The sequence below is a fragment of the Microtus oregoni genome, unplaced genomic scaffold (assembly GCF_018167655.1).
Source record: "Microtus oregoni isolate MIOR12 unplaced genomic scaffold, Mior012 000019F_ref0000042, whole genome shotgun sequence".
Classification (NCBI taxonomy): Eukaryota; Metazoa; Chordata; class Mammalia; order Rodentia; family Cricetidae; genus Microtus; species Microtus oregoni.
In genome coordinates, this window is record NW_024543078.1 from 39,618,711 (window position 1) to 39,645,525 (window position 26,815).

A 26,815-nucleotide genomic window follows, 5' to 3' on the forward strand; every position below is an offset into this window, starting at 1 on the left:
TACAAGCTTTACCATTTCTATTTCTTCCATCTCTTTTAAACTAAAGTTTAAAGGGCCAGTGTTCCCTACTGGTGAATGCTGGTGAGGAATACATTATAATTTGCACTATGATTTGTTTCCTATCAGTAGTTGCTTCCTTTTTCTAGCTAAGTAGTTTCCATTGTTTGGCTATCACATTTTGTTTGTCTTTTACTGGTGAAGGATGTTTGCAAGGTTTCAATTCTAGCATTGCTACAGTGATCCTCTTATGAGGATGAGAGGTGTGGAGAGCCTGTGCTTCTGAAAGTCGTATAGGGACCAAAGATGCTTCCATTTCCAATTTTAATAGCTTGTGTTGTTGTGTGTACTTATAGAAGCTTGAGGGCTGCTTTAGCAATTAAGTGCAAATTGTTTGTTAGCAAGGTTTTTTTCATTTTATTATAATTAAACTGCCCCCAAAACTAGTGATCTTCTGATTTGTTTTCAGTTTACCCTATGTTTTAAATCTTTCCTCTCTACTCTACTTTGATTTTGCTAACTTTGAGGACACCTGAAGCTCTAGGATAGGTATGAAAGAAGCACGTTAGTCTGGCCTTTTGTCTAGGCTGTTCATCTTTTGCTTACTGACAGGTGTTTTTACTTTTGTTTTTGTAACAGGGTTTCTCTGTGTAGCCCTAGCTGTCTTGGAACTTGCCAGGCAGACTTTGAACTCAGAGATCCGCCTGCCTCTGGATTGCTTCAATTAAAGGCTTGTGCTACCCTGTCTGACTCCTTCTGACAGGTTTTTATTTTTGTTTGTGTGTTTGTTTTGTCGTTTTTGGTTTTTCAAGACAGGGTTTCTCAGTGTAACAGCCCTGACTGTCCTGCAATTCACTCTGTACATCAGCTGGTCTTGAACTCACAGAGATCTGCCTGCCTCAGCTCCTTGAATGCTGGGGTTAAAGGCATGTGCCACCACCTGGCTTTTTTTTTTTTAAAGAAGGCTTATTTCTAGTTTTTTTTTTTTTTGGTGTGTGTGTGTGTGTGTGTGTGTGTATAGACTAGTTAGCCACTGAGGTCTACATAGTATACTGACCATATTCAGTTAACCATACCAATTTTGAGAACAGAGGCAGTTTCATACATGTTTTCAGTATACAGGTTTTTTTTTTTTGATTTTTCGAGACAGGGTTTCTCCGTTCCTGTCCTGGAACTACCTCTTGTTGTAGACCAGGCTGGCCTTGAACTCACAGAGATCCGCCTGCCTCTGCCTCCCGAGTGCTAGGATTAAGGCATGCGCCACCACCGCCCAGCTCAGTATACAGTTTTATGAAATTTGACTAATCTATAAATCCCTGTGGTTACCATGATCAAGATTTATAGATTTTATTTTATTTATTATATTATTGATGTAGGATAGTATCATATTTTGTGTCCCACGGAGTATCTTATTCATTGTAATCCATGTCTCCATACTCTTACTGCCAAGAAAGAAAAGAAGTTACTAATTAATCTGTAATATGCCATTGGTTGTAATATGCATTCTTGTTTCAGTGTCATTAAATAGGGGAAATGTGAACTGAACGTGGATTGGTGAGACATAGATCATATTTGAAGTCAGATAACCAGTTCTGGCTCTTACTTTCTACATGTGTGATTTTTGGCAAGTCAAAGCTAAGATCAAGCTATGAAATTTTGGTGGGTGATCAGTAGTCCCTAGCATAATTTGTCAAGAAAATACCCTTTCAGGAAAGAAATGAAAGAGACACACTCACTGACTCCAGAACTGACAGATTCTTTATGGACTTAACATTCAGGCTCTGAATCTTTCTGTGCTGGGAACCCCTGCACAGTCTTCTTTATCTTTGACTTTACCTTTCATAGGGTCTCTCTTGCCGGTTTTCCTCCCTGCCTGACTGTTGGCACTTTATTTTCTCCTTCTCTCTGTAAGGGGAAGGTAATACTTTTTTGACGCTTCTGATTTTTGTGTGTGAGTGGTGCATTAGGAAGCACTTGGGGAAGCTCATCTCTCGTCACCCCTCTCTATCCTCATGCTACCCTGTTCCCAGTGTGGAGTTAGTGATTCACTAGTAATAGCCAAGAACTACTTAGGAATGGATGAAATATAGAAACAAATGACGTAGTCACTTCAGCATATGCTCATTTCTTTTCCTTTTGATTTTTAGAAAGAAGGAACTCTCAGCCACCAAGAAGGACCGTGTGAGTCATTGTCTAACAATATGTGAAAATATTGTGGCACAGTCTCTCAGGTAATTCTTTTAAAAGAAATTTATTTATATATATATATATATGTGTGTGTGTGTGTGTGTGTGTGTGTGTGTGTGTGTGCGCTCTATTTACATGCCTGCATGACAGAAGAGGGCATCAGATCCTATCATAAATGGTTGTATACCACCTTGTAGTTGCTGAGAATTGAACTCAGGACTTCTGGAAGAACAGCCAGTGCTCTTAACCACAGAGCCATCTTTCTAGCCTCTTCTTCTTTCTTTCTTTCTTTCTTTCTTTCTTTCTTTTTTCCTTCCTTTCTTCCTCTTCTTTTTTTTTAAGATGTCTCTCAGATAATTGTATTAGAAACTTTCTATAGAAATACAAACTGATTGCTGGATGGTGGTGGCATAGGTCTTTAATCCCAGCACACAGGAGGCAGAGGCAGAGGCAGGTGGATCTCTATGAGTTCCAGAAAAATCTATTCTGTATAATGAGTTCTAAGACAGCCAGGGCTACACAGAGAAACCCTGTCTTCGAAAACCAAAACAACAACAACAACAAACATAACAACTGTGTATTTTCACTCTTAATGGAGTAAACATATCCTTTGTACCCCTAGCCATCTTTAAAAAGTTCATCTAGTCTAAGTGTGGTGTGGTGCAGACCTGTAATCCTGGTATTTGGCAGGCTGAGACAGGAGGACCTTGAATTTGTGATTAGCCTTTGAAATAGCAAAACCCAGCATCAAGAAAAATCTATTTAAAATAAGGATGCTTTCACCACATCTAGCTGTGTTATAAGGGTATGGGGCTCTGTCATAGGTAATGTTTTCTTTTTGGCATCTTAATATGAGAATTTTAGCCATATGATAGTTGAATGGGATGTTGGTGTTTGATTTGTACTCTTTTAGGATTTGTTTATTTTTATTTTATGTGTGTAAGTGTTGAACCCACAGAGACCATAAGAGGGCCCTTGAGTCTCTGAAACTGGAGTTAAAGTAAGTTGCTGTGTGGGTGTTGGGAACCAAATCTAGGTCCTCTGCAAGAGCAGCAAGTGCCCAGGATGGTCTCAAACTCACTATATGGCAAAGGATGACCTTGAATTCCTGATCTTCCTGCTTCAACCTGGGTGCTCAGATTATGGACCTGATGTCTCAGAGTAGATTCTTATGATGAAACACCATGACCAAAAGCAGCTTTCATTTATGTGTCCATTTAACAGTCAGTCTATCAGTGATGGAAGTCAGGACAGGAACCTGGAGGCAGGAGCTGATGCAGAGGCCATGGAAGGTGCTGCTTACTGGCTTGTTTGTTCCTCATGGCTCGATCAGCCTGCTTTTTTATAGACGCCACAGTCCCAAGACCAGGGGTGTTTCTTTCTAACAACAATGGGCTAGACCCTCCAACATCAATCACTAATTAAGAAAATGCCCTACAGACTTCTTTGCTTGTAGCCCCATTTTATGGAGGCTTTTTCTCAATTGAGGTTCCCTCCTCTTAGATGACTTTAGCTTATGTCAAGTTGACAGAAAACTAGCAAGGACACCTGGCTTTAGTATATAGCTTAAATATTAAAATCCACCTTAAATAATAAATACATTCAACTTGGGGAAGGTATTGACAATGTATAAATGAGGCTTAATGGTTTATCTTGTAAATCATTATAGAAAAGACCGTTATCCTAATAAGCAAATAGATTTTTTAAAAAAAGACAAGTATTTCAAGAAAGAAATTTGACTTGGCTACTTAGAGACAAGAGGTTCATGAATTAGAGGCTAGCTTAGACTTTATAAAATCATCAACTCTTCTCAAAAAAAAGAAAGAAAGAAAGGAATTAGGTTGGACTCCGTACTTATTTTGGGTTTCCTATGTTAAAATTTTATCTTTTTGTTTGTTTTTTCTTTCTTTCTTTGTTTTTTTTTTTCCTTTGGTTTTTCGAGACAGGTTTCTCTGTGGTTTGGAGCCTGTCCTGGAACTAGCTCTTGTAGACCAGGCTGGTCTCGAACTCACAGAGATCCGCCTGCCTCTGCCTCCCGAGTGCTGGGATTAAAGGCGTGCACCACCACCACCCGGCTCCTTTCTTTGTTTTTTTGAAACAGGGTTTCTCCATGTAACAGTCCTGGCTGTCCTGGACCTTTATTTGTAGACCAGGCTGGCCTCAAACTTACTGAGATCCACCTACCTGTGTCTCCCAAGTGCTGGGATTAGTGTGTGCCATCACTGCCCAGCCTAAAAGTTCATCTTTATTAGTTGTGGACTGAATGCCTCGGCTTCCATCCCAGTCTCTGTGTTGAAGGCTTAATCCCCCCGTCTGTAACTGAGACCAACTATACATTTTAGCAAGTGAATTCAGTGCTTACTCTGTCTTCTTGGGGTTAATGCCACATCCTACAAAGTTAAACCACTTTGTCTCATAAACTGCTCTTCAAATACCAATCACAGACCTGGTCTACAAATCAAGGTCCAGGACAGCCAGGACTGTTACATGGAGAAACCCTGTCTCAAAAAAACAAAGAAAGGAGCCGGGCGGTGGTGGTGCACGCCTTTAATCCCAGCACTCGGATTGTGGGAGGTGATTGAGTGACTAATAATGAGATTGGTCTGACCTTCCTCTTTAGGTTCAGTAGTTTTTAGTTAGCTAGGGTAGCTTGCAGACATTTTCTGACTTGCTACAAGGAAGCTAGATAGTAGATGTTTAGAAGGTAAGGTATGGCACCCCTGTGCCCTCTTCTCCCAGTCCTCTACTTGTGCCCCAGCCTAGACTCCAGTTCCCAGCACTGGGAGACATGTGCTGTGCTTTCAGCCATCTAGTCTGTGGGATTTTGCTATAGCAGCTGGAACAATGATGAAAACAAAATAGGACATTGTCACCTTGCAAGTTGGCAAACAAACTCCGGAGAGTTTTTGTCAGAGGTAAGACACATGGGTCGTCCTGGCTTAAAACCAAAATCTGACCACACCAAAAATCAACCAGAAATGCAAAAAAGTGTAGGAAGTTACAATTTGTAACAAGAACAATTAGTCATCATTGACCCAGAAATTAAACTAGATTAGCTCACAGAAACATTAAAACAGTGTAACTATTTTATATGTTCAAGAAACAAAAGGTTGGAAAGTAGAAACAAGACAGGAGAAAGACTGAGTCTGAACTAAAGTAAGGCAGCAGCTGACTTCTCATAGGGAATGCCTGCCAGAATCTAGGGAAGTGCAATCTGTAAGGCCTACTTTTTCCAGTAAAAATGTCTGTCAAATGAAAAGGTGAAATAGGTTTTGAGACATACCACAGGAATATCTTGTGTCTGATAAGCAATGAGTTTAAGACATTTTAAAGAAAGTGTTTCAGGCAGATAGAAAAATCTGATCTACACAAAGGATTGAAGAGAAGTGGAAATAGCATCTGTGCTGGCAAATGTAAGAGACTTCTGTTCTCCCTCTTTTCCTCCCTCCCTTCCCTTCTACCCCATTCCCTTTGCCCCCTCTCTCCCTTTTAAATAAGACCTCACTATGTACTTATCTAGAACTGGTGGTGATCTTTTTGCTTCTGCCTCTTTAAGTGCTGGGATTATAGATGTAATCATGCATGTAGCAACCTATTCTGTGATACTATTCTAGGGGAGATGTGGATATATGTTTACTCAATCCATAGGGAAGCACTAACAGATCAAAGTACTGATACCACCCAAACCCAGCTTGGTAAATCAGCAAGTGTACAAGAGTTACTTACAGTGCTAAAGGTGAGTGGTAACTTACAGGAGTGTGGATGACTCAGAAGGCAGTGCATCCCCAAAGGCCCACCCTGGACATGGGTGACACTCACAGCTCACTAAAGCTGAAAGCCTGGAACTTTCTGAACAAAATAGACCCCAACGGTTCAGGAGTCTCTCCCCTCAACAGTCCTCATTTCTTTGTAACTCTGGTATCTTTTTCAGGGTTTCTATTGCTGTGATAAACACTGTGACTGAAAGCAGTTTGGAGAAGGAATGGTTTATTTCAGTTTATACTTCCAAATCACAGTCCATTGCTGAGGGAAGTAAGGGCAGGAACTGATACAGAAGCCATGGAGGAGTTTTGCTTGCGTTCTTACAGCACCCAGGACCACCAGTCCAGGGGTGGCACCACCCACAACAAACTAGGCCCTCCTAATCTGGGTGCTGGTAGTGCACACTTTTAATCCTAGCCCTCAGGAGGCAGAGGCAGGCTGATCTTTGTGAGTTTGAGGCCAGTCTGGTCTACAAAGTGAGTTTCACTACAGCAGCCAGAGCTACACAAAGAATCCCTGTCTTGAAAACCCAGTTTTACAAAAAAAACAAAAAAAACCCTAGGCCCTCCCACATGAACATTAATCAAAATGTGCAATAGGCTAAACTGGTGGGGGCATTTTTCCAATTGAAGTCCCTCTTCCCAAATGATTCTAGCTTGTGTCAAGCTTACATAAAATTAGCCAGGACACTGGGAGAGGGTCATTATGAATCTGGTAAGTTTCAGGGTCTTCCTGAGATGTGTGAGTTGCTTATTTCCTGGGTCTTTTTGTTGGGAGTTGTTTGTTTGTTTTTTTGAGATAGGGACTCTTTATGTAGTTCTGGTAGTTCTTCAACTTGCTATGTAGACCTTCTACTTCTGTCTCCTGAATGCTGGAATTAAAGGCACGTGCCACTATACCCAGCCACTTCCTGAGTCTTAACAAGCCTTCCTTCAGAATTTCCTGACTCTTAAAGAGCTTGCTCCACAACACAGTCCTTCATTTCTTTATTATTTATTTATTACATCGATTGGTTAATTTTGTGTGTGTTGTGTGTGTATGCATGTAACACAGCACTTGTGTGGAGGTCAGAGACCAAATTTCAGGGATTGGTTCTTTTTGTGATGAAGATTGTGAATATTGAAGTCAGGTCATCAGGTCTGCTGTCAAGTTACCTTCTGACCACATTTTGAAATGATATTTTGGATATGTTTGTTAAATAATTAACCTTACCTGTTTCTTTTTACTTCAATGTTACTAGAAGGAAACCTGAATTCACTCTTGTAGCTGTCATTTGCTTTCTGTTTTTGGCACTGCTAAGGCCTATGTCTGAGGAAAAGTCTCTAGCATCAAACTTTTCTCCTTAGCTCCTACTTTATTACTATATTCCTTACTAATAAGGTCTTACAGTATTGCTGAGTGCCGTGTCTTACTCTTTGCTCTCTCTATATTAAGCATTACTGATACCTTTTTCTTTCTCTTAGGTTTATGGATGCTTTTCTATTCCTTTTGAGACAGAGTCTCATTGTGTAGCTCTAGCTGGCCTAGAACTCACAGAGATCCCCTTACCTCTGCTTCCCTGGTGCTGGGATTAAAGACATGTGCTAGAACTTTCTGCTTAGAGAAGAAAGAGAATGAGGGTGTAGATCAGGATCCTTTAGATTAAGATCCTGAGACAAGAGTCTGCTTTTGATGTTTTAGGAATAGCATACCCCGTTCCTTTGTCATCAGGATTACTTTCAGAATATGGCTTGTGTTACAGGTTTAAGGTACTTCAGAGTTCCACTCATATGGTCCACCAGCTTCTCTTCATGCCTGGGCTTAGCTTTGATCATGACATATCAAACAAATGCTCTCAACTGAACTACTAAAACAGTTCACAAATAGTACCCAGATTCCAGTTTTTGTGACACCAGTATTCTGTTTCTTGCAATAGAAAAGCCTCATGAACTTGTGGCGTCTGGTGAAATGTGGTTGTACCTTGAAGCACATTGAAAGTGAGGTTGAAAAGAAATGAAGATGTATTGGCCTACTGGTGTTTTAAGGCATCAAGGATATTATCTAACAGTAAAAGCAACTTTTTTGCAAACCACATGGCTACCTGGGATTTGAGAACCTTAGACAGTATTTTTAAAAAGTGACTAAATGAAATCTTACAAAGAAAAGGGGGAATTAGTAGATGCTGCCCACTACAGTCCATCTTTATGCAGATAGCCTTAATTATTATGGTTCTTTGTTTGTTTGGTTGTTTTTTTTTTTAAGTTTTTTTGCGATAGGGTTTCTCTATTTAACAGCCCTAGCTGTTCTGGAACTTGGCCTCGAACTCACAGAGATCTGCCTGCCTCTGCATCCCAAGTGCTGGGATTAAAGGTGTGTGCCACCACTGCCCAGTTTATGTGACGTTCTTTCTTGTTTCAAAATTCCATTTAGATCCCTCATTGTATTTTGCCATCAGATCTCCTAGTCCCCTTATGCCTGTGACAATCTCTCTCTTTTTTACTTAGAAATTCTCCAGAATTTCAGAAACTCTTGGGCATTGCTATGGAGCTGTTTCTGCTGTGCAGCGACGATGCGGAGTCAGACGTCAGGATGGTAGCTGATGAGTGCCTCAACAAAGTCATCAAAGTAAGAGCCTCTCTCTAATTCCTTTCTGTTTCTTTGTGGTTTCTAGTCTCTGATGGTGCAGATTCCATATTTTCACAGCCTAGCCCTGAGCGTAAGTCAGGCCAGTCTCTCCTTCTTTCTCTTCTGCTTTCATGTTTCTGCCTCTTCAACTGCTACAGTCCGCAGGGTAAGCCACTAAGGTGGACCAGGATCCAGCTAGGTACTGTTCACTGTGATAGAGGAAAGACGAAGTGGGAGAATGGGATGGCTTCAGGCCAGGAGCAGGGAGTGCGTAGAAATGCAGAAATGGTCTTCTAGTAGTCAGTCCAGGACTTTTGTCTTCTTGTAAGAATTGCTATGTGTGTATTATAAAGACCAGTCTCTAGCTCAGAAAATGGACAGGTATTACCTGTCTTTTGTGATGAAAATATATTAAAGTCATCTCCTGAAACAGGAAAGACCTACAGTACCTCCTGCGTGGAAGTTTGGATCAAAGAGCAGGGTAGGTCCTTCTCATAATGTGGAGAATGGGGTGCCTTGAGGGTCAGTTCAAGTGGTTTGTGTTTTGGTAGAAAATGAGAGCTCCCTGCAGGTCATTGACTGTGTGTGAAGCTTTTGCAAAAACCTGAGTTCAGCTCCCAGCACCCATGATATGGCTAGTAATCATTGTAACCCAAGTTTCAGGGTTCCTGTGCCTTTTTCTGATTTCTGCATGCTCCTGTGCACACCCTGTACACATACATAAACTTAGGCCCACATAAAATTAAATTTTTTTTTTTTTTTTTTTTTTTTTGGTTTTTTGAGACAGGGTTTCTCTGTGGCTTTGGAGCCTGTCCTGGAACTAGCTCTTGTAGACCAGGCTGGTCTTGAACTCACAGAGATCCGCTTGCCTCTGCCTCCCAAGTGCTGGGATTAAAGGTGTGCGCCACCATCGCCTGGCTATAAAATTAAATTTTTAAAAGAAGTTGGTGGAATGTTATTCTTCTTAGTCAGTTTTCCAAAATGTGCCTCTTCTTTGACTTTGAAGTTCATGGGCCCAGTGCATGATCCCTGTGTCCTGTTTCATTTCTGTTGTGCTGTGATAAAATATACTGACAAAAAAAAAACTGAAGGAAAGAAGGATTTGACTTAGAACTTCAGGTCATAGTCCATCATTACAGTGAAGTCAAAGCAACTGGAACTCAAAGCAGTTGGTCACAGCCACAGTCAAGACGGAGAGACAATAAGTGTATGTATGCCTGATACTCAGCTAACTTTCTTTTCTTTCAGTCAGCCCAGGATCCAAACCCAGGCAATTATGCTACTCATTATCTGCCTGGGCCATCACACATCAACTAAGACAATCAAGACAGTCCCTTACAAATATGCCCACAAGACAACCTGCTCTAGACAGTATCCATATTTTTAAAAATATTTATTTATTGTATATGCAGTATTCTGTCTGTGTGTACGTCTGCAGGCCAGAAGAGGGCACCAGACACCATTACAGATGGTTGTGAGCCACCATGTGGTTGCTGGGAATTGAACTCAGGACCTTTGGAAGAGCAGGCAATGAATGCTCTTAACCTCTGAGCCATCTCTCCAGCCCCGACAGTATCTATTGAGACTATTTCCAAGTAATTCTAGGTTATGTCAGGTTGGTAGTTAGAGCTGACCATTTCTTCTTGGTCTCTAGATAGCAGGTGCTGCAGGTGGCTGAAAGGGAGGTCACTTGAGTTGTCTCGGTGAACTAGTGAAGACTGAATACTATGAGCGCTTACAGTTAATATTAATTTGATGCTATATAGTATTTGATTATTATAAATGTTAAATTATTTTTTCTTCTATTTTTATCCTAGTAGAGACCTGAATTTAGAATGTTCTGTGATTTCTGTGTATATTTACCTTTTTCCTAACAAAAAGCTTTGTCATTTAGTTGCTGTTACGTTACTTTTTCTTAAAAATTGAAACTTTGGTTGCCATTTAGCTTTATTTAGAACTATGGGTAGAATGTATCTTCTGTAACAAATCTCTTCCATCTATTTACAGGCGTTGATGGATTCTAATCTTCCAAGGCTACAGCTAGAACTCTATAAGGAAATTAAAAAGGTGGGTCTTTGCTCTGCATTATTACAAAGATCATACTCTTTTCACTGTTGAGTACATTATGATTTTTTTAATCTTGCAAGTTATTAAAAACTGTTATAAGGAAATGCCATTTGGTGAAGTGAACTTCAGTTTTCCTTAAAAACATATGCCTCATTTTTATTAGGTGAAATGGAAATTTAAAAGTATCAACTCAACTTTTTAAAAGATTTATTTTATTTTTTTGGGTATGAGTTTTGCCTGCATGTATATCTCTGTACCGTGTGTGCAGTGCCCATTGAAGTCCTCTACAAGAGCAGCAAGTGCTCTTGACCCCTGAGCTATCTCTTCAGCCCCTGGTAACTTTCCTTTTTAAATAAATTTTATTTTTCTAAGTGAAGCCCTCTGGATTTAAAAAATCTTTGAAATAGTTACCAGCTATTTTACACATTTAATTGGGCTTTTCTCTGAAAATTAACAGTGAAAGAGTATGTTTACTAACTCTCCAAAAGAGGCTGCAAGCAGCTCCAATACCATACACCTAGCTGTAGGAAGTGCTTGTAACTCTTAAATGTAACACATCACTTGTAAACCCCACTCAGAATGGTGCTCCTCGAAGTTTGCGTGCAGCCCTGTGGAGGTTTGCTGAGCTGGCTCACCTGGTTCGACCTCAAAAATGCAGGTAAGTTGTTTTGGGTTTTTTTTTTTTTTTTGGTTATTCGAGATAGGGTTGGTGTCGAACTTACAGAGATCCGCCTGCCTCTGCCTCCCGAGTGCTGGGATTAAAGGCGTGTGCAACCACTGCTCAGCAGTTGTATTATTTTTAAGATTTGTTTGGTAGATGGCTAGTCCTGCTGGTCTTGGCCCAGTGCAGGCGTCCACCCGTTAGAGATCATTTTTGTCCACTCTAAGTTGTCTGTTTTTGCCCTTTCTAGTTACTGTCAGTATTCCTTTTTTTTTTTAAATATTTATTTATTTATTTATTATGTATACAATACTCTGTTGGCGTGTATGCCTGAAGGCCAGAAGTGGGCACCAGACCTCATTACAGATGGTTGTGAGCCACCATGTAGTTGCTGGGAATTGAATTCAGGACCTTTGGAAGAGCAGGCAACGCTCTTAACCGCTGAGCCATCTCTCCAGCCCCCCAGTATTCCTTTCTTATATTTCTTTTCTAACACCCATCTCTTTCAGGAATTTTCACATATACTCTATTAATGTACCTCTTTCTTGTCCCTTCATTCTCCAAGAAACTTATGGGATATCTTCCTCGGCGTAACATTGTCTCGCCATCCTGTTCTGTGCTGGATTTTCAACCTGAATACAGTGTCCACACAATGTATTGGTTAAAGATACTTGCCAAATGATTGAAAACTAAATCTGATCTCAGCAGCAGCAAGTATAGCAGTTATCGAAAAATAAGTATTTGTATATGTCTAAGTTAGGCTTTGTATTACTGTGAATGTTCTGTAATTTCTATATACATTTACTTTTTAATTTCTATATACATCATGAGTACAGCAATTCTTACAGAGGAAAATATTTAGTTGGTGTGGTTTATAGTTCAGAGATTTAGTCCACTAACATCGTGGTGTGACATGGTAGCTTTGTAGGCAGACATGGTGCTGAGAATTCTACATCTTGATCTGAAGACAATAGGAAATGAACTGAGACACTGCTCGTGGCTTGAGCATATGTGAGACCTCAAAACTCACCCCCACAATGGCACACTTCCTCCAACAATGCCACATCTACTTCATTAAGACCATACTTTCTAAGAGTGTCATTCTCTATGAGCTTATGGGGCCCAATTACATTCAAACTCCCACAGTGTAGCACATTGGAATTGGAGAAATTAATTTGAACTGTACATAAAATTTTAACTTGTTGATTTCCTAACCCCTGTTATAATCCAGGGCCCAGGCACGCTAGACAATTGCTCTATCACTGAGTCTCATGTTCAGCCCACCCATTTGGCGTGTTGGCTTGAGTAACAAAACAGGGCTGTAGTTTTATTCAGTTCTGTCCTTTTCTCCTCAACTGACAAAATGTAGTGCCCGTGTCCCAAAGACCCTTGGTTCTATCCACGAGAAACTGGTAGAGTGCTCTAAATCTTTCATTTATAAGCAACAATGATGTGTTCAGTTGAGGTTGAGTTTCAGTAAGAATTTTATGTGAAAGTTTCTTTTTATAGACCCTTTCTTTTTACTGTGCTTATGTATGTATTTTTGTCTTTGCTGAGAATAGGTCTCAGGTATGCTTAAGTGTTCACTTTGCCACCAAGCCACATTTCCAGATCAAGTTGTTGTTTTTTTTTTTTTTTTTTTGGTTTTTCGAGACAGGGTTTCCCTGTGGTTTTGGAGCCTGTCCTGGAACTAGCTCTTGTAGACCAGGCTGGTCTCGAACTCACAGAGATCCGCCTGCCTCTGCCTCCCGAGTGCTGGGATTAAAGACGTGCGCCACCACCGCCCGGCTTTCCAGATCAAGTTGTAATTGTAATATTTTTGAGACAGTACATCCCAGGTTTACGACACAGCAAAGGGGTGTTCAAAAGTGTTGACTGTTCTGTCATTTCCTTCCTTAAACCCTCTTAATTATTCCTAGTGCTGTTCAGACAGTCTAGACTTCTCACTCAAGGCGAGGGACATTCTAGCCTCTGCCAACCCCTCTGCTGGGTCATCATCTTATATTGACTCATGGTCTGATGTTAGTTCTCCAAACAAATCCGTTTTTTTTTTCCTCATGATGGCTTCACGTGTCAGAAAAATTGTCATCTCCTTATGTAGACTTTCTAGCTTTTTTGCCTAATATATTTCAAGATGTCACAGATATATGACTCCTAAAGGTGACTGTACTATATATAGCCTGCCTGCTACATAAGAGGGGCTTATAGCAGGTACCCTAATGTTAACCATGTCTCCTTTTTTCAGTCCTCCTATTCTATACATGTTTTTCTTTCTACGGACTGGGTTGTTGTTTGAAGGTCTCATTTAATTTGAATACTTTTACCCCCTAGAGATTGTGCATCTTTCCTGGGAAGCATAAAAGAGACTTGTATAGATTTCTAATCCAAAGGAGTTGGCTTGCCAAAGAAAAGTCCCATCAAGTCCAACTTGCCAAATTAATGGGTTCATTTGGCTATGTACAAGGGCATAGACAACTCATAGGCAGCTATGCCTTTGAATGTTTTACCTCCAATAAGTTTGCCTTTTACATTCCTTAGTACTTCTAAGGTAATGTATACCTGTGGCACAAAGGTGATTAGAATCTTGAGGGCCTTGTGACCTTCTCTTCTCCAAAAGGGAGCAGTAACAGCTCCATTGCCAAAGGCCTAGGTAACCGGTTTGTAGTTCTCTTTACTTTGCTGTCATGTGTGTTGCTCTAACTTGTCCTTGTAAGTCACCACAGCTGCTCTGCTTCATGATGATGATGGTTATATCAAATACGAGGAAACAGCTATCCCACAGTAGGGTTTTTTTGTTTGTTTGTTTGTTGCTGATTTGTTTTTTGACAGGGTTTTCAAGACAGGGTTTCTCTGTATAACACCTCTGGCTATCCTGGAACTCTCTTTGTGTAGACCAGGTTGCCCTCGAACTCACAGAGATCCACCTGGCTCTGCCTCCTGAGTGCTGGAATTAAAGGCATGTGCCACCAACACCTGGCTCCCACAGTAGTTTTTAAATATGACTTTTTCAGTAAAATGATGTCTGCATTTTATTTTGTTTAAAAATGTTATTGTTTAAGGGTGTGTGTCAGTGCTTATGTGTAGAGAGGTTAGAGGTGTCATTCCTTCCTGGGTGTTGTTCCTCAGGAAAGACACCTGGGTGTTGTTTTTTGAGACGGTCTTTGACTGTTCTGGGATCTGCTGATGAGGCTAGACTGACAGACGTTAACCTCAGGGATTCATTTGTTTCTGGCTCGCTAGTGCAGGGAGTACAAGTGAGCACCACTATGTCTTTTTGTGGATGCTAGGGATCAAACTCATCTCCTGTACTTGCTGTATAGGCTCCCTCTTTTGTTCCCTCAATTTTTTTAAAGTAGTATTTTTTTAAATTTATTTAACCTTAATTTATGTGCATTGGTGTGAGGGTGTCAGATCCCCTGGAACTAGAGTTACAGACAGTTGTGAGCTGCCATGTGGGTGCTGGGAATTGAACCTGGGTCCTCTGGAAGAGCAGACACTGTTCTTAACCAATGAGCCATCTCTCCAGCCCTAAAGAAGTATTTTTAAGATCTATGAGATCTGTTGCTTTCTTCTGACCTGCAGGTATACATGAAGACAGAACACTCTATACATAATAAATAAAATCTTTTTTAAAAAAAAGTATTTTTAAAATTTATTTAAAATACAACTTAAGTTATAATTTGCTACAAATAATATTTAAAGCCAACCTTTTAAATTACATTTTGTTTATGTGTCTGTGTGTGTGTGCCATGTCACATGAGTGAAGTTAGTGGACAACCTTCAGAAGTTGATTCTCTCTCTCTCTCTCTCTCTCTCTCTCTCTCTCTCTCTCTGGTTCCTAGGAATCAAACTTAGGTCTTCAGACTTGTCATAAGGTGCCTTTACCCACGAAATCATCTTGCTTGCCCTTAAACCAAACCTCTTAATATCCTTTGTAACCTATGGGAGAGATGAAGGACAGTTGAAATTTATTAGCATTTATGCCTCCTGTGCTTGTGGTTGAGCATTGTGTTCTCCATTGAGGACCAATTTACCTACAAAACTGGCTTTTGCTGGGCGGTGGTGTTACAAGTTTTTAATCCCAGCACTCAGGAGGCAGAGGCAAGCGGATCTCCAAGAGTTTGAGGCCAGCCTGTTTTACAAGGGCTAGTTCCAGGACAGGCTTCAAAGCTACAGAGAAACCCTATCTTGAAAAAAAAAAAAAAAAAAAAAAGAAAGAAAAAAAAAAAAGACAAACCAAAACTGGGTTTTCCCTAACAGGGAATCATGAGCATATGTTTCTTAATGGAAGAGACCTGAAAATGATGAGTATTCCTCTTGCACATACAGGCCTTACCTAGTGAACCTTCTTCCATGCCTGACCCGAACAAGCAAGAGACCTGAGGAATCAGTTCAGGAGACCTTGGCTGCAGCTGTTCCCAAAATTATGGCTTCTTTTGGAAATTTTGCAAATGACAATGAAATTAAGGTATGGTTGTTGCCTCTAGGAATGAGTCTTGTGGGGGTGATGTCCTCTGGGGGGACAGTCTTTGAGATTGCTTCTAGAGTCATGTTTGTTTCACTTAGAGACATCTTAAGAACATTAAGAGAGATAGTTTATAGATGCAAATTCAAAGGCATTTTCCCAGAGTGGATGAATTTTGGTGCATTGCATTGACCAGTTGGGCTAGCTGAGGAAAGAGACTACATAGGAAAGAGTGAAGAAGAGTGATCGGCCTTGTGGGTGTGGATGCTGTAAAGCCACCAGAGCTTCCCTTTTGTTTATAGTGCGAGGATTTTGTTGCACATTTGTGGGTTGTAATATTCTTGGTATTGTTTTTAATCCTTTAAAAAATGGTTTATTTTAAAATTGTTTGTTTTATGTGTATGGGTGTTTTGTCTATGTATCATGTACATGCTTAGTGTTCTCAGAAGCTAGGAGAGGGTGTTGGATACCCTGGAATTAAAGTTACAGATGAAGCCGGGCAGTGGTGGCGCACACCTTTAATCCCAGCACTCGGGAGGTAGAGGCAGGCGGATCTCTGGGAGTTCGAGGCCAGCCTGGTCTACAAGAGCTAGTTCCAGGACAGGAACCAAAAAGCTACTGAGAAACCCTGTCTCAAAAATCAAAAATAAATAAATAAAAAATAAAGTTACAGATGATCGTGAGCCACCATGTTGTTGCTGCAAAAAGAACCTGGGTCCTATGGAAGAGCAGCCAGTGCTCTTAACTCCTGAGCTAAGTTTCTGTCTTTTAAAAATAGATTATTTGTTTATATGTAAGTATATGTGCCTGTGTGTGTGGCTGCATGAGCCTGTGTGTGTGCATGGAGACCAGGAGAAGATGCTAGGCGTCCCTGTCTATCACTCCTGTCTATTCTTTTTGAGGCTGAGATTCTTCTTCAAACCTGGGACTTGCTTTTTCTTGGTTAGGCTAGATGCCATCAAGCTTGCATGACTCTCCTGTGTTTGCACACTTCAGAGCTGGGTATATAAGTGTTATTTAAATTCATGGGTCTTTTGTTTGTTTGTTTTTGTTTTTTGTTTTTTTTCCTCTTGAGGTACAGTGGTTTTCTGTTAATACCTGTGTGATGTTTAAAAAGATGATTTTGTGGAGTTTAAAATGAGGAATGGAAATGATGTGTCTAAGGAATTAGCGTAACTAAACTTACCTGCTTGTTGAGGGAGCTGCTACTGCTGTCACTGTTATTCCTACCCTCTTGGGTGGAAGGTTCTAAATGGCTGCTGGGATGAGCAGAATGTAATACTCTCAGAAGTCTCTGTGATAATTGCTGTCATAGCTCAGAGATAGATACACATAGTGGGTGGTTCTTGATCTTTCCATGATATAGATGCCATTTGAGTAAAGTGACACTTCCCTTTCTTTTTTAATAGAGTAGTTACTACCTCCTTCATGAACCTTTGACTTGTGTTCATTCGTCTGCTGGGCCCTAGAAACAGAGTACCATCCTTTCCTACTCGTCCTGGTCCTGTGTCAGAGTCAAACTCAATAATGCTTATTTTGCTGGATTTGGTTTTTTAAAATTACATTTATTGGATGAACTTGGCTCTAACCCTACTATCTTTTTACAGTTGTCCTATCTGTATTGACTATGTGCTTTATCATGCCCAATCCAATAGTAATGGTTGCTTATGTATGATTATATTTTTTGTATACTTTTTATTTTCTAAACCTAATAATTGTTGGCTATTTCTGACCTCTTAAACCTTAGTGCTAGTTCTTTTACCCATTAAATAATTTATTGGGTCTATTTCTTCTGGCAGTTACCACCCTGATGTTCTCCAGCTCTGCTCAATGTGGCCAGTGTTTCCTGGGTTTGTCAGTTTTGCCATCCTGGAGATTCCTTTGCAGCTCTCCTCTTTCTGTCTAGGTTTGCTGCTATTGTAGTGTAACCTATACACCAGTGTTGTCCTCCAAAGGATGAGCAGGAAGCAGTTGGAATTTGGCATTTCTAAAAATGTGTGTGGTCCGCAGAATCCTTTTTCCTCAGGAGAATGAAATCTTTGTTTCTGAATACAGAACTGGAGGATCCTGTCCACACCAAGAAGCAGGATCCTGGGGAGTTGGATGTGTGGTAGGAGGCATAGACTGAAGTAGGACAAAAAATATGTCTGGAGAGATGAGAATGAAAGGGCTGGGGACCCTGGGTATGTACTAAGAGTCAGAATCTCCATAGGATGGAGTTAAAGTAGGAGGGGCAGCTGCAAGCAGGCTGCCACAGGGTTGGGGCTAAGTCAGAAGAGGTGGTAATAGAAGACTGGAAGGAGAATGAAAGTTGAGTCTCAATCCTCCATAGTGGCCCCTGGGTGTCTCAGGTAAAAAGTGTTTCTAGGTAAATAGGCTGACACAAAGGAATGGGGACATGCTAGAAAGGAGAGCTAAGAGGGTACACAGGAAGAAATAAAGCTGAATCCCCCTTTTCACAATTCTTTTTTTTTTTTTTTTTTTTTTTTTTTTTTTTTTTTTTTTTTGGTTTTTCGAGACAGGGTTTCTCTGTGGCTTTGGAGCCTACCCTGGAACTAGCTCTGTAGACCAGGCTGGTCTCGAACTCACAGAGATCCGCCTGCCTCTGCCTCTGCCTGTGCTGGGATTAAAGGCGTGTGCCACCATCGCCCGGCCTTTTTCACAATTCTTATGTGTGTGTATTACTTCTGTTTCTTATGTGCTGTATCAGCAACATCAAACCATACAAGATATAGACACACACTTAAAATCAATTGCAGCCACTAATACATCATCAGTGCCCTGAAACTGGAAATGGCAGGGCTATTATGGAACATGCTTTGAAGTTAACAGTTATTTAGGCTAAATGTGGAAATATTAAGTGAATAAGGTAAAGGAGTGAGATAGGCAAATTAAAGGAAGACAAGAAAAACAAGGTTAAATAAATGAAAGAAGAAAGAGAAGAGCTAAAGAAGAATGATACGGGCTTATTTTGGAGGTTACCATGAACATCTTATCTCTGGTTTTTTAGAAGGTTGTGCATGGCCTACTGTCATGTCTGTAAGTTACAGCCTTCTACGCACAGAATTGCCAGTCTTGGCAGGTAGTTTAGTACAGCAGTTCACACTTGTGCAGGCGATTCATAGGCCAGATTATTACTGTAGTTGTTCACTGCTTTTTTTTCTTATTATTGTTAAGTTTATTTAATGTAGTGTTATTACCACCTCTGTCCTTGAATACTGTGTGTAAAACTTTAGATATTGAGACTGCCACTCACAGCAAATAAGTACCTGATGTAGATTTTTAAATTTTGGTTGGTGTGTGTGTGTATATGTATGTATGTGTGCGCACGTGTGTGCATACATAAGTGCATTTGTGTGTATGCACTTATTTGTGTGGATGAATGCAAGTTGGTTCTCTCCTACCATGTGGGTTCTGGGGATTGAACTTAGGCCATCAACAAGTGCTTTTACCATTTGAGCGTCTCATAGCCTTCCTAATGCAGTTTATAAGGAAGAAAATAGATTGTGTTGATTAGCACTGACTACCATAAATTTGGGATATTTCCTTTCATCTATGAAAAATGTGTCAGTTTGTCACAGTTTGTGTCCTACAAGATTTGGAGTTCTATGAAATGTGTCATAAGCTCCACAGTTTGGCTTTCATCTTGGGTTTTGCTTTTACAGGTTCTGTTGAAAGCTTTCATAGCAAATCTGAAGTCAAGTTCTCCCACTGTCCGACGGACAGCAGCTGGCTCAGCAGTGAGCATCTGCCAGCACTCCAGGAGGACACAGTACTTCTATAATTGGCTCCTAAATGTGCTCCTAGGTAAAAAAGAAAGGGTTGTAGATGGAAGTTTCTGTCGGCCAGGTCCCACAGCCATTCAGTCCCAAAGAAACACACAGAGACTTATAACAATTATAACCTGTTTGGCTTTTAAGCTCAGACTTATTATTAACTAGCTCCTACAACCTAAATTAACCCATAATTCTTGTCTATGTGAGCTATGTGGCTTGGTACCTTTTATTAGTGAGACATTCTCATCTTGCTTCCTCTGTGTCTGGCTGGTGACTGAAGACTGAGGCTTTCCTCTTCCCAGAAGAACTCTTCTAGTCTGGTCATCCTGCCTATACTTTCTTCCCGGCTACTGACCAATCAGCGTTTTATTAAACCAATACAAGTGACAAATCTTTACAGTGTACAAAAGCATTATTCCTCAGCAAAGGGTCAAATGGCCCAGTATTAGCATGTGCTCCATCTTTTAAGCTACACTAAGCCTTGGCATCTGGACTAAGCCATTCACAGCTGCTGACTGATAAATATGATTTTTGTCAGGGATGGTGTAAGCCCCTAGTGGTCTTGGCGACTTCTCAGCTGTAGCTGTGCCCTAGGACACCAGCTGGTATATAATCTTACTCACCTTCTGGCCTGGCCCTTTGTTCAAGAGACCTGAGGCTTTGCCTTAGCCCTCTGTAGGTACTCTAGGAAACCAATATTTTCCATTTCATTTTTGTCTGCTGTCAAAATCAAAATCGACACTAGCAAATCCTGCTAGAGTAACCATATGGACACTTGATACAATTATATGGCTTATAAATATAGTTCTATTCCCTGTAAGGGTCTTGCCAAGCCAAGGGCATGTTTTATGCTACAAAGCTGCTCCTTGATCTAGGCGTACACGTAGCCCATGTTTCATAGTCTTGCTTATGTCACCCTTCACTCTAACTGCCAGGCTTACAATAGGGTACTCTTTGTAAGTCTCTTCTTTTGCTAGTGTGTACTGGGGTTCTCTGAGCAGTGAACTATACTGGGCTTTTTCTTTTAGGCCACCAACCAGCTCCCACATCATGACATAGAGGCTTCTTATTTAGTTTTGAATGCTCAGCCTTAGCTTAGCTCTTTTCTGGCTAGCTCTTTTGATTTATGTTTATTTTTATTTAAGTTTTATGTGCATTGGTGTTTTTTGATGAGTGTTAGGTCCCTTGGAACTGGAGTTCCAGACAGTTGAGCTGCCATCTGGTTGCTGGGAACCGAACCTGAGTTCTCTGGAAAAGCGCTCAGTGCTCTTAACCACTGAGCTAACTCTCCAGTCCCTGGCTAACTCTTTTAATTTAGATTTACCTGGGGGGCTGGAGAGATGGCTCAGTGGCTAAGAGCATTGCCTGTTCTTCCAAAGGTCCTGAGTTCAATTCCCAGCAACCACATGGTGGCTCACAACCATCTGTAATGAGCTTTGGTGCCCTCTTCTAACCTGCAAGGATAACATGCAGGCAGAACATTGAATAGATTTACCTGTTTCTCTTTATTTATCTTTTGCCTTGGAGCTTATTGTCTTCTTTTTGTTGTTGTTGTTGTTTTGTTTTTCGAGCCAGGGTTTCTCTGTGTAGTCCTGGCTGTCCTGGAACTCATTCTGTAGACCAGGCTGGCCTCAAACTCACAGAGATCCACCTGCCTCTGCCTTCCTGAGTGCTGGGATTAAAGGTGTGCGCTGCTACTGCCTGGTTCTTTCTTCTGTATATCTTAGTTTCATTGTTTCTCATGTCTGCCAGGCTTCTTGCCTGGATGTGTTCTTCATTTGCTCTTCTTCCTTTCTTTTCTTCCTATTCTTCTTAAGCCTAGATGTTTCCTATTATTTATTCTTTGCCTGACAGCCCTGCCTGTCCATTTTCTGCCTAGCTGTTGGCTATTCAGCTTTTTATTAGACCAATAAGGTGCCTTAGGCAGAGAAGGTAAAACAGATGCAACATATCTTTACATAATTAAACACACATCCTTACATCTTTAAACTAGTGCAACATAAACAAAAGTAACACACCTTTACACAGTTAAAGTAATATTCTGCACCATTAAGAAATGTAACATATCTGTAACATATCTTTGCCTAGTTAAAATAATATTCTCCAACAGTGGACTGGCTGATAAGCTTCTTTGGCTGCCTTTGCAGGTCTGCTGGTTCCCATGGAGGAAGAACATTCCACTCTCCTGATCCTCGGTGTCCTGCTCACATTGAGGTGTCTAGTGCCCTTGCTCCAGCAGCAGGTCAAGGACACAAGTCTAAAAGGCAGTTTTGGAGTGACACGGAAAGAAATGGAAGTTTCTCCTTCTGCAGAGCAGCTTGTCCAGGTAAGAGAGCTCTGACCCTACATGAGGGCCACTCAAAGACTAAATAATGTCTACATGTGCCAGAACTTTTGGGATTAAAGTGTAGTCTGTGGCCTCCGTCAGCCTGGTCATGAGTAAAATGGAAGTATTATATCACTGTTGCCTTGTCTCAAAAAGTTGTAGGGTGGGGTGGGGAAGGATGAATACAATACAGCTCTTCACGATAATGGAGAATTTTTTTTTATTAAGTAACTTTAATAGGCTTCATAGTAATAATTTTATGTATACTTAATAAGATGTATTTTAAATATTTATACCAAATTTCTAGGCAGTGCTATCACCAGAATTAGTGTTACATCATAGCCATAAATGTAGGAAATGTGTTCCTTGGAAGCAGCATGTTTCTGGAAATGTTAGGACAGAAGGAAGTGAGATGCGTGATAGTGTGCTCTTCACTCCAGAGGAGTTGGTATGTAGCTTCAGAAACCAGATATGAGCTGTTGCCAAAAGCAGGAGCCCCATATGTCTTCCACAAAGATCTAGAGAGTACGTCTATTAAGGTGTGTGTGTCTAGCCATCTTCCTTGAACACCCTCAAGTGTTGTAGAGTGAAAGCCACAGCTAGTCCATGACTGTGGCCACAGTGAGTCTTCATCCACAGAAGCAGGCACAGAATCAAGATACAGCAGTGTATGCCTATGACCCCTTTACTTGGGATGCTGAGACAATTACAAGTTTCCTACACGCCTGGGCTTATAGGAAGTCCAAGCTATCTGTAGCTACAAGACCAGAGTAGGTCTCAAAAAAGTCAAAATAGGGAGTAGAAAGCAAGTATAAAGCCAAATAAGGCTGTGTCTAGCAGTTTGCCAGTCAGGATTTAGGGGTATGTGTGCAGGTTGCATGAGAAGAGCTAAAGTCAAAGTTTAAAGTTAACTTCCTGGGAAGCTTTTACTCTTTATTTTTTATTGTTTTACACTGACTTTCAAAATGCGTGGGTTTTGGTTGTTTTTTTTTTTTTTGTTTGTGTTTTGTTTTGTTTTAAAAATCAACTTATGGGGGCTGGAGAGATGGCTCAGTGGTTAAGAGCATTGCCTGCTCTTCCAAAGGTCCTGAGTTCAATTCCCAGCAACCACATGGTGGCTCACAACCATCTGTAAAGAGGTCTGGCGCCCTCTTCTGGCCTTCAGGCATACAGACAGAATATTGGATACATAATAAAATAAAAAAAAAAATCAACTTATGATAGAGTTGGCAAACTTGCAAGGAAAAATGCAGGATCCAGTGAAGTGTAAATTTTAAATGGTGATTTTATAAGTGTAGTTGAAATTTTTAGGATATATTTATACTGCAAACTTACATGTTATCTGAAGTTATGATTTAGACCTGTGGACTCTTTCCCCCTAGTTACTTTAAAGAGAAAACTGACAAACTCATTGTTTCTATAGATAGTATGGTATAATTTTAAAAACACCAAGAATATCTGACTCACATCCTTAAAATTTCTAGCTCTTCTCTCCCCTGCAGTCAGAGCCGTGTTCCTGACAGTTGGGTGTCCCCACCTGTTTCCACAGCAGTGTCTGTTTTATTCTCTTTCCTACTCACCAGTTTTGGGAAATGGAGATCCTGAGTTATCATACCTAGAGGAAGCGCTCTGTGTATTTCCAAGGAGTTAATATAATGAAAAAAAATGGCAATTCAGAAAATATAGTGGACAACAATGACCCTAGAAGTGATAAAGAAGCCTTTAGAGGCAAAAATTAAGGCACACATTCAACAAAAAATCAGTGAAAACAAAATGAAATTTGGAATGCATTTTAAACACAATTGAAGGCCTGTGTTTCTACTCCTAGGTTTATGAACTGACTTTGCATCACACGCAGCACCAAGACCACAATGTGGTGACAGGGGCTCTGGAGCTCTTGCAGCAGCTCTTCCGTACTCCTCCTCCTGAGCTGCTGCAAGCACTGACAACACCAGGTGGTCTTGGGCAGCTCACTGTGGTTCAAGAGGAGGCCAGGGGCCGAGGCCGCAGCGGGAGCATTGTGGAACTTTTAGGTACGTTCTCAGCTATAGTTTGTACAGTAATGCTCATATCCTTCTGTTGCTTTATTGGACTATACTGTGCTAAGCCATTCATGCCTAAATCGTTTCCCCAAACTTACAATGTAGGCATCATCTTTTGCATATAAATTACAGTTTAGAAAACTAGATAACAGAATGAGGTCACACCTTTGAAACCTGTTCTCTGACTTCTGGGCTTTCACCTGCATTTCAGGTGCAGTGAAGTAGAAACATGAGGCAGAGTATTTTTCAGGACCTATAGTTGGATGTTTCTCTTCCGCCTGCCTATTCCCAAATACCCAGTGACTGCTTGCCAAATAATGACTTGGAGGCTTAATATTACTTATAAATGCTCGGCCAGTAGCTCAGGCTTATTGCTAACTTTTATATTTTAAGTTAACCCATATTCCTTATTTATGCTCTGCCACATGGTAGTACTTTTTTAGCCTGGCATGTTCATCTTCTGCACCTTCTGTGTTGGGCTGGAGACTACTGACTTCTGCCCTTCTCCTTACCGATGTCATTGTCATTGCCTCACCTAACGTCTTGCTTGACTACTGGCCAACCAGCATTTTATTAAACCTATTCAAGTGGTAAGTCTTTACAGTGTACAAGAGGGTCTTTCCACAGCATTTTTCCCTTTTTGTCTAATTAAAGGAAAGGCTTTAACTTTAACATTGTAAAATTATATACAACAAAAACAGTTATCAAGTAAGAATTACAGTTGCAATATTCAGTCTATTTATATTTAGCAAAATTAGAGAAAATACTTTGTTATCTATCTTATCTTGTGAGTACAAAGTTTTGTACCTGATTTATCTTTTATCGTAACTAAAAAAACTATAACTATCTTGTCTTCAACTCCATTAAAGATCCCAGAAAGGTAAAATATTACCTAATGACAGAGACCTCAAGCTGCCTGGACAGTCACCCAAAGTTCTTCTGTAATGTTGGGGCATGTACCGCCCTCCTGTACTACGTGACTGTACGATACTACTCCTATATTGCGGTGCCTGCACTACAGGACCATTTACAAGCCAGGCAAGAGCCTGGAGATTTAAACACACAGAGACTCACAGAGACATGGGTCATCCTTGAAACAGGAATGCCCCCCTTTATTTGTATACCAAGGGTGGCTTATATAGGGATTCGTAACTGATAGCCACACCCCAGCCAAACCCACCAGAAACCACTCTCCTGCTATCAGGAACGCCTGAGGATCTTGTGCTCAGAGCAGCTGCAAGCATAACACGTTGTTTACAAGAAATTAAAGATTTGGGGGTTCACAGCTCCCAACAGGGGCATTCATCTTTGGTCTACAAGCCTAACATGAACAGAAAATTTTGACAGACTCTCCTACTTTGTCTTGGCAAAGTTCGGCATTCTCCTTTCTTGCATCCTGCTGGTTTAGTTTGGACAGTAACTGTCAGCAATAAGGCAAGGGCAGTTTATTTGTGCAAGTGGCTAGCTTTTGCCATAAAGAGAAGAAACTCCTTTCAGATTTTATGTTGTGCCTATCATCCTCTTTGAAGTCATTGGTGCTGCTAGGAGCAGATGTGTCTCACTGTTGAGAAAAATCTAAGTTCTTAAAACATTTTAAATGCCATATTCGTAGGTCTTTGAAATCTATCTGAAATCTATCTCTGTATGACCTTGATAACCTAACATGACTGTAAGTTTGCTATTATAGATATAACTTTTAATCTGTATTTCTTAATTATATATTACATCTTTAAATAAACTGCATAAACATAATATACACACATACACACAATATGATAAAATTAAATGTGTGTTAGTAAACCAAAATTTATACTAATGTAAACTATGTAAGATTAGCTAGGCAGCGATGGCACATGGCTTTTTATCCCAGCACTCAGGTAGGAAGGGGCAGGTGGTTCTCTGTGAGTTCGAGGCTAGCTTTATCTACAGAGCAAGATCCAGGACAGCCATAGCTACACAGAGAAATGCTATCTTGAAAAACAAAAAACAAAAAAAAAAAAACAAAAAATATAATTAATAGTTGTTTTTTGGATTAAAGTAGATTGAATAATCTAAGCTTTTGTCCTATTTTTATCCAATTTCTATACCTCTCCCCCTTTTTCTTTTCAGAAAGAATTTCTTGAATCTAATTTTTTTGTTTAGGTTTTTTTCCTGACCATTATCGATAACAACTTGTAACCAACCTCTCTAAATGATAAACATCCATAATTTTTAGGAGAATATTGTGTATCATTCTCTGTAGTAAGAGGCCACTTGTTTGTTTCCCGGCTGCCCAGACTCACAGAATAATCACACAGAAACTGTGTATTGCTAGCTAGCTCTTACATCTAGAATTAACCCATTTCCATTATTTTATATTTTGCCACGAGGCTTATGGCCTACTGCCAAGGTTATAGTTAGCAGCTCATGTCTTTCTCCTCTGGCAGCTACATGGCTTCTCACTGACTCCAGTCTGACTATATTCTGTTAAGCCATTGGCCAAAACCAGCTTCTTTATTAACCAATAAAAACAACACATATACAGATGGACTTCCCACACCAGTTCTCTTGACTACTTCCTGTTGATTCTGGGCCGTGGTATTCTTTGGGGGGACTCTGAGAAAATTTAGGATTTTGGTCAAGTCCCGAGTGGAATAGTCTTGTGAGACTGGATCATCCCAGCCAGCAACCCTGAAGCTGTTCTGGATGCAGAACACAGAGGAAGCTGCAACGGAGGTGCTCTAAAATATTGGATCATCTGGGCCATCCGTTCCCATTGAGATTTTTCATGGGGATCTTCCTCTATCATTGCTGATTTTTCTTAATTGGGAACGAATCCACTGCCTCTCATTTTCTGTGGAAACAAAAACATAACCTCTCTCCCAAAGTAACATATCTTTTGACTTAAATTTTGAAGACAAGATATTTTTAATATATAGGTTGGTTTAA

The 26,815-nt window shown here is 40.4% G+C and overlaps 1 protein-coding gene across 2 annotated transcripts in view; it reads left to right on the top strand.

The window, feature by feature from the left end:
• The window catches only part of LOC121459250 (huntingtin), a 144,534-nt gene that overhangs the window by 10,950 nt on the left and 106,769 nt on the right, over positions 1 to 26,815 (top strand). For both annotated transcript variants that reach the window (XM_041668794.1, XM_041668795.1), the window contains exons 2-9: positions 2,145 to 2,228; positions 8,430 to 8,550; positions 10,558 to 10,617; positions 11,196 to 11,275; positions 15,608 to 15,746; positions 19,409 to 19,550; positions 21,667 to 21,845; positions 23,674 to 23,878. In XM_041668794.1, the coding sequence (XP_041524728.1) occupies positions 2,145 to 2,228; positions 8,430 to 8,550; positions 10,558 to 10,617; positions 11,196 to 11,275; positions 15,608 to 15,746; positions 19,409 to 19,550; positions 21,667 to 21,845; positions 23,674 to 23,878 (1,010 nt within the window). The remainder of the gene's footprint in view (positions 1 to 2,144; positions 2,229 to 8,429; positions 8,551 to 10,557; positions 10,618 to 11,195; positions 11,276 to 15,607; positions 15,747 to 19,408; positions 19,551 to 21,666; positions 21,846 to 23,673; positions 23,879 to 26,815) is intronic.